Genomic DNA, 11545 nt, shown 5'->3' with positions numbered 1-11545 from the left:
TGACCAGTGGAGTTCAAACCACGTCTGTTCTGAGATAGGAACTCACTGAAGAAAATTGGTGAACGGTTGCTCAACTTCGTGGATCTGTTGCAGTTAGAAATAAACACCATCGGATGCCCGCTCAGTGTTCTATCGGTTAAGTGCTCTGGCGCGAGACTGGTAAGTCCTGGGTTCGAATCTCGAGATGCGAGGTCGTGGATGCGCACTGCTGAGGAGTCCCACAATAGGACGAAACGACCGTCCAATGCCTCCAGGTTTTCCATGATGGTCTAGCATAAATTTACTCACGCTTTCAACTATGAAAATACTAAATCTCCACAAAACCCCTTTCTGATAATAATTGATTGATAGTTTACAAATTAACTGTTGACTGTATCGTTATCAGAATTTAGTGAGATAGTCTATAATTTATGCTTAAATACATTCGATTGTCCCCAACTCGTGTTCTTGTTCACTACAGTATGTGGTGTATGTTATTTTAGGCTAACAGATATAAGTAGTATGTAGAAGCAATCGGAAGTGAAATACCTGCTAGCAGAAGATCGAAATGAAGAGAACAGATAGGACATCGGAAAGTAAAGGAAATAACAACCGAATTAGAGGAATAATAGAATATGTTCAGCACAAAGCAAAGAAGATGTGTAAATGATGTATTGAATGTACGATTTTGCATACTTAACTTAAACATTTTAATTGTTGAATTAAGCATTGAATTTCATCTCTTCAATATCTTTTAATCTCCTCTATTTATCAGATGTGATTGGTTGTAAACCTGGACCGGATTGTTATCGAATTTGTGGACAAAAAAGTGGATGCTCAAATTTAGCTTATCCAAAACTTGTAATTAATATTATGCCATCAGGTTTGATGAAATATCTTTACGTTATTTTTATTCCATTGTCATATTATGCAGATTATTAACGTTTTTTCTTAGAATTCATTGAATTTCTTATTCATATTAGGAATACTGATTTTATATTCCTATGAAGTGTAAGCAAATTATGTAACTGTATGTAACGCCTATCAATCACTAGAGAGTAATCAATGTCTACTATACTTACTAACGCCTGTTACTCCTCTTGGAGGAGCATAGGACGCACACCAGCACTCTCCATCCAACTTCGTCATAGGCAATCCTTTACACTTGCTATTCATTCTCTTCATGTCTGCTTCCCATTCCCAACGCAGTGTGTTCTTTGGCCTTCCTCTTTTCCGCTTCCCTCCACCATTCCAAGTTAAGGATTGCCTCGTGATGCAGTTTGGTGATGTGCTCAATGTATGTCCAATCCACTTCCTCTTCAGCTGGAAGCTGGTTTGTCCTCTCCCATAAAAGGCTGTTGCTGATGGTATCCGGTCAGTGAATGTTGAGTATTTTGCGTAGACAACTATTTATAAATAATTGTACTATTTTGATGACGGTTGTGGTAGTTCTCCACGTTTCAGCTCCGTACAGTAGGACTGCCTTGATGTTCGTATTGAAGATTCTTGCTTTGAAATTAGTTGAGAGTTGTTTTGAGTTCCATATGTTCTTCAATTGTAGAAATGCTGTCCTGGCTTTGCCAATCCTCGCCTGTACATCTGCATCAGATCCTCCCTGTTCATCAATGATGTCTATCTGCTGTTGTCTAATTCTTAAAGCTCATCAAGTGAAATTGGTAAGGCTTAAAAAAAACTGTTCCTCGACTATATCGACTTGTGACACAATAAACGATTTGTTTCTTTTATAAAACACTTTCCAACTATAAAGTAATTAGGATTATCTTCAGCTTCATTGCTATGTTTTGTTTATTCCACAAGATGTAAATTCAGTGTCAAACTTTAATCAACAATTCGATTGGTTTGACCACCAGATTTCAATGACATAACAAAATGTATACCCGAAACGGAAGACTGAACTGATTTAACTATTTATTTATCATGCATATCATTCAATGTTTGTTATGTTGGTTCCCTATGAACATAAATATTAGGTTTATTTATGACTATAGTTTTTGTTATGGTAAAGGATTCTCAGCACCACTTGTGTACTGTTGGAACAAATTTCTGTTTGTTATACATCCACGTCATGATTACTCAACAACATATTTTTACCATCATTGACAACCATCTCCCATTGATCGTTGGACACGAAAGTTGTTCACAATTCAGCCACTTTATGACGACTTCAAGATCGAATATTCTGAAGTTATGAGCTGAAATAATCAACTATGAGTTCATACAAAGGGGTTACTGATGTCTACAATCGCTTCTGCTTATGAAATGTCATATTTGAAGTTGCTATGAAAAAGTGAATCACTGTGTTGGTATCACAATTCATAATCCAATCTCCATTGATATACCTAATTATTGAAATAGAAATCCTAGTTCTATCGAGAATGTTCACTGGTAGTCACGAGTGACTAAACACTCAAAGACATTGGAAAACTGTGATCACGTTTGTGAAGTTTACCAAATATCGAAGAAGTGGAGAATATTTTGCAAAACATTTGTCAATTTATGCATGCGCTACAACCATCGAGTATCATTGTACATTCAATTTCATTGACAAGAATAATCCTCCGTTTGTTTATTTACTTTTTGATTAATTATCCTACACTTCTTTCAATTCTAGGTCTTAGAGGTCTTATGTTGGCTGTGATGTTAGCTGCATTAATTTCTGATTTAACTTCAATTTTCAATTCAGCTAGTACATTGTTTACAGTTGATGTTTATATGAAAATTAGGAAGAAAGCAAAGAATATGGAGATCATGGTTGTTAGTCGGTAAGTCTAATTTCTTTATTTTTTCCAATCCATGTTATACATGGTTTAAGATACCTGTTACTTATCATGTTTCATTATAACCATTTTGGAATTCATCTAGTACATTCGAAATTTGAAAGAATTGCTTGTATTAGTGCTGTGAATAATGCATAGTTGATATAATTGAAGTAGATCAAAAGTGTTAAAGTGAGGAAACATAACTTCTGAGAACTGTCGTTATGTTTTGAATAAATAGTTTCTCAATAGCTGACCCACAAGTATGTGAAAGATGGTTTCTGTGTTTCAATTTTGAAGGGATTATTAATTTTTACAAAGTATTCTGTTAAACTTTCTATCATCAGTTTAATAGTGACATGCCATAATCAACGCAGATCATCCATATTTCATTTGTTTTAAGAATGTTGTTGGGTGATAAAAACATTGTAAGCCCACAAATGCCCTGGTACGGTCGAGAGTGGGGAGAGTCTGCTCTTCCTCACGAAATGCTCTCACATGGCCACGCGTATATAGCCTCTGCCAACCAAGTCCTACTCACTGCCTTCTCGTGGCATAACTGTTGTTTACGAACTTGAGAGGACGAAAAGCGAATATCCGGTGCTTTAACCGGGTTGGTGGTCACGGCGGGTCCACCTAGGGGAGTTGGAAAACCTCGACCACAAACCAATGGTGCACATGGTCTCCAGTATCCTGAGGGAACAAATAGCGTATGATTCAATCGTTGGTGACAGGCTACCATGGGACTGCGTCTCCTTACGATGCTCCACTGTTTTGTGGATCAAATCTTTAAATCAAAGGCTTCGGGTGTGGTCCCCTAAGAATACCACTTGCTTCTTTTTGGGCACTCGGGCAGTATCACAGCCCTCACACAAATCAAATAAGATTTGTGTGGCGAATATGTATCTGGTACCCGTTTGTACCAATATTAATGTGTTTAAATAAAAATAAAAATGTAAGTCCTAACAACTTACAATAGTGTTGTGATTTAAGCCCGGCTTTTTATCACGTGATTTAATTACCAATCGAAATGCGACTTATGCAATCTTAGCACTGTGTTAAGCCAATGAAGTTCAACCGGTATGAGCAGTCTAGCATCCTTATTGGTCCTTTGTCCTCCTAGCCCTTCCAGATGAGTCCACAACACCAGTAACAGCTCCGACCATACGAATTATTTATTTCAAACATACTTGGTTTATATACCAGCCAAACAGACCATATTCACACCATAAAATAGGAAATAACATTTGTGCAAGATCAAACCAAAATATGGTTGTGGACGTGTGAGATAGTAATCAATAAACTGAGTATAATTTAGGAACAGTAAATCGTATAATAATAATCCATAGGTCAAAATGAAGCTTATAATAAGATGAACATAGATACACATAATCTAATTACTGAATAGTTGTACAATAAGTATATTTATAGAATATTAATCCATTAATAGATCCCAGAAGTTACTCGTACTTAGTGATGCAGAGGTTCGGCATCGTGTGTTCGGGCGCAGAAACGACAATTCACTTGGTGTCACCATCTTGAAACACCGACTTCGGTGGCTTGGACATGTTTTATAAATGTCGTCGTGTATTATTTGCATACGTTGGGACTGGTTGAAAAAAGCGGAGAGGTGGTCAGTGTATGACATGGTGTCGTGGCATGAAAGAAAGCTGCAAAGGTTGGCTGTTCTTAATCTTCACTAGGATATAACAAATATATTTAAGATATTTCATTGATATATTTATCTGACCAGACTTGTTTCTGAATACATTAAAACCTGTATACGAGATTTTTCATGTATTCTATTCAAATTTCGTCCTACATTCAGTGTTGTTGCTGTTGTTGTTGTTGTTTTTCTAGAATATTTGTAATTGTATTAATATTATTGAGTATTGCTTGGATTCCTGTAATTCAAGAATTTCAAGGCAGTCAATTATATATTTATATTCAAGGTGTTTCAGCTTATCTTGCTCCACCTGTGGCTTCAGTTTATTTATGCGCTATTTTAAACAAACGAACTACAGAAAGGGTAATTAATTATTATTAATTCAGTATACTTTTACATATTTGTTTAGATTGTTACTGAGATGCTGATTACTTACTTACGCTTGTTACCCCTCGTCGAGGAGCATAGGCCGCTCACCAGCATTCTCCATCCAACTCTGTCCTGAGCCTTCCTTTCAAGTTCATTCCAGTTTCTATTCATCCTTTTCATATCTGCTTCTATTTCCCGGTGTAATGTGTTGTTTGGCCTTCCTCTTTTTTGCTTCCCTTCCGGATTCCAAGTTAGGGATTGCCTTGTAATGCTGATTAGACATCGAAATTTTTTGTCAAAGGATAGTTGTAAACCTTGACAACCGATTTTATACTATTGTGATTACGAAAAATGACTGAAGGAAGAGTAGTAAATAAACTTGGTGATATTCGATGACCACTTTAGGAGCTACAGACTGAACACTGTTCAGATTTGGTACAAAATTATAGACTGGCAAAATGTCTCAGTTGTTTAAATTGCGAATGTAAACCAACTGTCATTTCTTATGTTTACTAAAATACATCATGTTTCGACGCACGATGGAAGCCGAAATAATAGTTGATTGAAGATGGCTATGTCACTAATTAATGAGGCTATTATTTACTATTGATCTGAGGATGTCAGAATCATATCAAAAGCTGTCAAAAAATCATGGTTGGAAATCTTACAAAGCATTGGATTAGAACACTCACAATAGTTTTGACATGTTTACTTTTCATCCATGTCCACTGCATATCATCGGACTAATCATTATGTGAAGAACTAAACATGGGTAAAAACGAAAAGTCCAAAAGTCACTTTTTATACTACAAATTTGAGACTCAACATATAAGACATTTTGATGTGAAGTTTGTGATGTCAACTCATTCTGGATTGAGATAGAATTCTGACCAATGATATATACTGATAGTCCAGTTTCATCGTGTACTGATTCATTGGGAAATGTGGACTATTAATTTCTAAATTCATGGTTACTCGCCTGAATGTTTATATGAAATCAAGGATATGAATTAATAAGTATGACACAAATTAGAAATAGAAACTGTCTAGAATGTCCTGAACCAGTATTTGCGACAACGTTATCTACTCATAATGTCATAATATCGCTTTTCACTTCTTATTATAACTTGCATCATGTGAAAAATCCCCCAAATGCCCTGGTACGGCCGACAGTGGGGAGAGTCCGCTCTCCCTCTTCAAATGCTCTCACATGGCCACGTGTATACAACCATTGCCGTGAAAGTCTTACTCATTGCCTTCTGGCATTACTGTTCCTTACAAAATTGAGAGAACGAAATGCGAATGTCTGGCGCTTTAACCGGGTTGATGGACACGGAAATTCCATCTAAGGGAGTTGGAAAACCCTAATTCCAAACCAATGGTGCACATGGGCTCCATGATTCCGAGGGAAGAAATGACGTATGAATCAATCGTTAGTCACCGGCTACCATAGGACTGCATCTCCCTACATTGCTCCACTGCCTTGTGAATCAGACCTTTGGATCAAAGACTCAGGGTTTGGCCCCCTAAGAAAACAACCTGGTTCAGTTTGGGCATCTGGGCAGTATCATAGCCCTCACACAAATCAAATGAAATTTAGGTGACTCATATATATCTATATGTGACAAATCCTCAACACATCAGTTCTTTTTAATCAGTTGGAGTGGAAATCCTGTTGACATTGTTACAGATATCACATATTTAAACAATATCCTGACTCTCACAGCTCTCTCTCTATCGAAACGCTCTCAAGTGACCACGCGTATACAGCCACTGCCACAGAAGCCCTACTCACTGTCTTCTCGTGGTGGGGTTGTTGTTTACGAAGTTGTGAGGACAAAAAGTGAAGATATGTAGAAATTCACTTGGTAATAAGTTATTACTAAATTCACTTAGTATTGTTTGTTTGAATCTTCTCATAGATGTTTAGGACTGTAACTGGTCAGTCAGGTACTGGGTTCGAGTCCCAGAGATGCAAGTACATCCATCTGACGAGTCACAAATAGGACGAAACGCTCGTCCAACTGGATTATACTGCCACTAGCCACTATCCATCTTTGCTTACAAGTTATTACTAATATTTAGATTTACTGGGTGTAGTTACCTCTCTTTTTTTCTTAATTTTAAAGGGAGCATTCTATGGATTAATGTATGGATTAATAACTGGTTTAATTCGTTTAATTTTAACAATTATCTATCATGAACCAGTATGTGGTGAAGAAGATAATAGACCATGGATTATTAAAGATATTCATTATATGTATTTTGCATTATTCTCATTTATAACATGTGGTCTTATTGTATGTTTATTATCATTAACTGAAAAACGTTTAACCAATGAACAATTATGTCGTTTAACTTATTGGACAGCATGGGATCAACCAGCTAATGATAATAATAACTCATTATATCAAATCAATTCACAAAATGATATACATTCTACTGAAATGATTATAAAGAATGTGGATAATAATTATCATGATATTGATGGTGATGATCATGTCGATGGTCATCATGATGGTGATGCTGATGATGGTGATGGTGATGATAAAGATGTTAACAAAACTAATCATTCTATCTGTCATCAATATGATAATAATGAAATAGTTCATAAAAGAGATATATCTACTAATAATTTAAATCAAATGAATATGAATAATAATGTTAATTCATTACAAATTTTTGATGAAAATAATAATATGAAATGTCAACAATTAAAAGAAGTTGAAAATAATAATAAGAAGAATATTGAAGGTATGTATTGAGTCAGAAAGGGGGTTTTGTGGAGATTTTAGTAATTTTATATAGTTCAGATCATGAGTCCATTGAAGCTAGACCACCATGGAAAAGCTGGAAGCACTGAACGGCTGTTTCGTCCTATTGTGGGACTCTTCAGTAGTGCGCATCCACGATACCGCCTCGTGAGATTCGAACCCAGGACTTATCAGTCAAGATATATGCCCTGGAGTTCTAGTGAGAAACAGTGACCAATGGAGTTCAACCACGTCTGTTGTGAGATAACAACTCACTGAAGACAATTGGTGAACGGTTACTCAAACTTCGTGGATTGGTTAAAGTTAGAAATTAACACCGTTGGATGCCGGCTCAGTGGTTTATCGGTTAAGTGCTCTGGTGTGAGACTGGTAGGTCCTCGGTTCGAATCTCGCTTGCGAGGCGGGATTGTGGGTGCGCACTGCTAAGAAGTCCAATAATAGGACGAAACGGCCGTCCAGTGCTTTCAGGTTTCCCTTGGTGGTCTACTCAACTGACGGTTTTCTATATGTATATTGATATTTTTCATAGAAAGTGTAATCCTTTTTTCTAAATTGTGGATAACAATAAACTCGATTGTAATCATGGATAATGATAATAGTAACTGGATAACACAATTCATAATGATAAATTTGTACACGTTTAAAAGTTAGTGGCCATCTGAACTCCGTTATGTAGTGGATGATGCTTTAGGATTGAAAGTGATAAGAGGTGTGTTTGGAATGTTGATATGAGAATGAATACTAAGATACAGTTACATCAAACCGATAAGTAACAGATAGGATGGAATACATTCCCTGTTCTTCAATGTTAGTGACAATTCAATAATATGATACAACTCGTCATTATAGATAAGGTTACAGAGATCCAATTATTGTGTACATATGTTAACAGAGAATAATCATAATTCCTTTCTGTATATCAACAATGGAATCATATCAAACCTTGAAAAATATTATTTGTAAGCCGTCCAGTAAAAGTGATTTTCACACATTACTATTCATCAATGTCTATTATAATGAACAATACCTTGTAATGTGACCAACTTAAAAATTTTTGATCAGCTTTGTAAAGTATTGTGGTATGTACTACTGATATGGTTAGATATAAGTAGTATGTATCATCAAACGAAAGTAAAATAACTGGTGGCAGAAGGTTATGGAGATCAAAGAGAAGAGAACGAAAACAGAAAGTGATTGATTTGGTAAAGAAGGAACAGTCAAGTTTGGTACTAAAGATGACACAGATATTCGGATTTTGACAACGTTTTAACCAGTAACATCTATTATGAATTGTACCCACCAAGTGGAATTAAACACACAGAAGCAAGGAGATTCAAAGATATATTTGACAGGTTATCAGTGTATCGTGGATAAACTGATCTAATCTGGCTAGCGATTGAGTGGGATGTTGAACACGGCGTTTCCACTGGTGGTCTGGTGCGGATGCATGATTGAGCGCATTCAGCTAGATGAGTCCATTAAAACTAATGTGGTCAGCATCCAATTTCCGGTCTCCCACCTTGTCCGGACGTTCCATGTATCGATAAAAAGTTTTGTTCTGTTTGTTAGAAGGGTCATCGGCCTCGTGACTTGCGAAGGAACTCGGTAAATCATCATTAGGCGTCATAATTCTTCCTTCAACTCCCAGGGCAGAGTTTAAATGGTTTAAATAATTTTTTCTGGTTAGCGTTTTTCTTAGCGAGTTATTGTTCTATGGGATGGGGTCGCTAACCCCATACCCAACCCTTCTCCTTTATCCGGGCTTGGGACCAGCAGTAGCCTCCTCAGAGGGGCTACAGGCGGAGTTATCCACAAATTATAATCTCCTCAATTTAATTCGTAATATTTTTTGACAAAATGACATACTCATTTCATATTTAATGATTGAATATTGTAACTACAGTCTATTATGATTGAATATTATAACTGCAATCATAGTGAATGCGAACACAGGTGAGGACAACCGATTATCTTTTAGCACAAAATTACAGACTATCTTACTAAACTTTGACAACCATAAAGTAAACAGTTAATTTGCAAATTATCAATCCATTGTCTCAATCTTGACCGTTCCTTCTGTAAATATCAGTTCATCGTTTCCGATTATTAATGTTTGTACACTTTTATACGAATTGCTTTTCGTTCCCATTCTTTCCTTATCTATCTTCTACTGAAATACATTCTATGCCCGACAGTCGTAATATACTACTTATGTGGATATAAGTAACCCACATAGGGCTGCAAGTCTCTCACTATTTTCGTTCCTTTCTCCCAGTCCATGTCGTCCGATGATGTCTTCATATCTGACGTTGTCCACTCTAATATTGATATTCAAATCTCTCATCTTAATGGTCAGGTCCTTTGTAGGGCACTTTTCAACGATTGACTGCAGACTATCGTAGAATTGGTCTGTAACGTCTCCATCGTAGTCGTTGGTAGGCTCATAGCATTGAATGACGTTCATTGTAATGCCCTCTTTTTTTGTTTTGAAGGAGGCTTTGATAATTCTTGGTCAATGAGATTCCCATCCTATAAGTGCATTTTGTCCTTGTTTGGACAGCATCAATGCAGCTGCTTGAGTATGTGGGGCATTTTCTTCTTCATGACCGGAGTATAACAGAAGCTCTCCTGAAGATAGTCTTTGTTGTCCAACCAGCGTTCAATGTGTTTCACTGATCCCAAGCACCTCTAGGTTGTATGTCCTCATTTATGCAGCTATTTGTAAGGCTCTGCTGGTCTCCCACATTGTCCGGACGTTCGATGTACCTATAAAAATTGTTGCTTTGGTTGTTAGAAGAGGCATCGACCTCATGACTTCCGAAGGAACTCGGCTTTCATCATGAGACGTCATAATTATTCGTTCTACTCCCAGGGCAAAGTTTAAATGGTTTGAATAATTTTTTCTGGCTAGCATTCTTTTAGGGAGTTGGTTTTCTACGGGATGGGGTCGCTAACCCCATACCCAACCCTCCCCCTTTTTCTGGACTTGGGACCGGCAGTAGCCCCCTGAAGGGCTACAGGCGGAACTGTCGACAAATTATAGTCTACTCAGTTTAATTTTTGATATTTTTTTGGACATAATGACATACTCATTTCATATTTAATGATTGAATATTGTAACTACAATCTATTGTGATCCTTTTTTTTATTTATTCATTTTAGATCATAATTATTCAACAAATCAAAAACATACATCTCAATCTTCATCATGGTATAAAATTCTTAAAAATATATGTCTTTGGTTCTGCGGTTGTGCTGATCATCCATGTTCTAATATAGATATAAAAAATCATTGTCAATGTAATTGTTTACAAAGATTATGTAATCAATTCACAACACATTTCCATTCAAATCATCATCATTCTCATGAAAAAATTTATATTATTACTTCAAATGATATACAACTTATTGAAGATAAATCTATATTCAATGATGATCAACATCAATTGAATACAGTAGATGATTATTATAAACAACCAATTAATTCATTAAAACAAAATTCAAATATTAAATTAGGTTTATATATTGGTTTAATATTAACTATAATATTATCTATATTTGGTTTTATATTTTTTTCGGTTTATTTTGATTCTATTCAAATTGGTCCATTACCTGTTCATATTAATGATTGGATAATGATTAGTAATGAAACATTAAAAAATGCATTAAATACATTAAATCATCATGGATTAATTACAATACAGTAAGGATCCCCATTTTGTTTGTTTGGTTGGTTGGTTTGTTCTATTACATTATTTCATTATGATATAATTAAAAGTAATAGTTTGTTTAGATATGATTATGTCAACAAAGTGTCTGCAGCAAATCTTATTGGATTACGAAGATGTTATATATATATACTCTTTTTGACATATTATATATACATATATATCTATACATAGATACATTCGTTTTTGTTTCTGACCAGATAGTAGAGTTCATCTACCAGATGTATTGGATATCGAGATTGTATCTGACTT

The 11545-nt window shown here is 35.8% G+C and overlaps 1 protein-coding gene across 1 annotated transcript in view; it reads left to right on the top strand.

Moving 5' to 3' along the window:
* Positions 1-11272, top strand: part of Smp_134080 (inositol transporter) — a gene marked incomplete at its 3' end in the record, with an annotated part of 31063 nt that extends 19791 nt beyond the window's left edge. The window contains exons 11-15 of the mRNA XM_018795374.1: positions 755-862; positions 2612-2762; positions 4617-4785; positions 6921-7140; positions 10728-11272. Coding sequence (XP_018649694.1) covers positions 755-862; positions 2612-2762; positions 4617-4785; positions 6921-7140; positions 10728-11272 — 1193 coding nt within the window. The remainder of the gene's footprint in view (positions 1-754; positions 863-2611; positions 2763-4616; positions 4786-6920; positions 7141-10727) is intronic.
* Between the last annotated feature and the right edge of the window lie 273 nt (positions 11273-11545).

Source organism: Schistosoma mansoni, chromosome 2 (genome assembly GCF_000237925.1).
Source record: "Schistosoma mansoni strain Puerto Rico chromosome 2, complete genome".
In the NCBI taxonomy this organism is placed as follows: Eukaryota; Metazoa; Platyhelminthes; class Trematoda; order Strigeidida; family Schistosomatidae; genus Schistosoma; species Schistosoma mansoni.
Note: the sequence above shows the minus strand (reverse complement) of the source record. Positions and strands in the feature narration are given on the sequence as shown.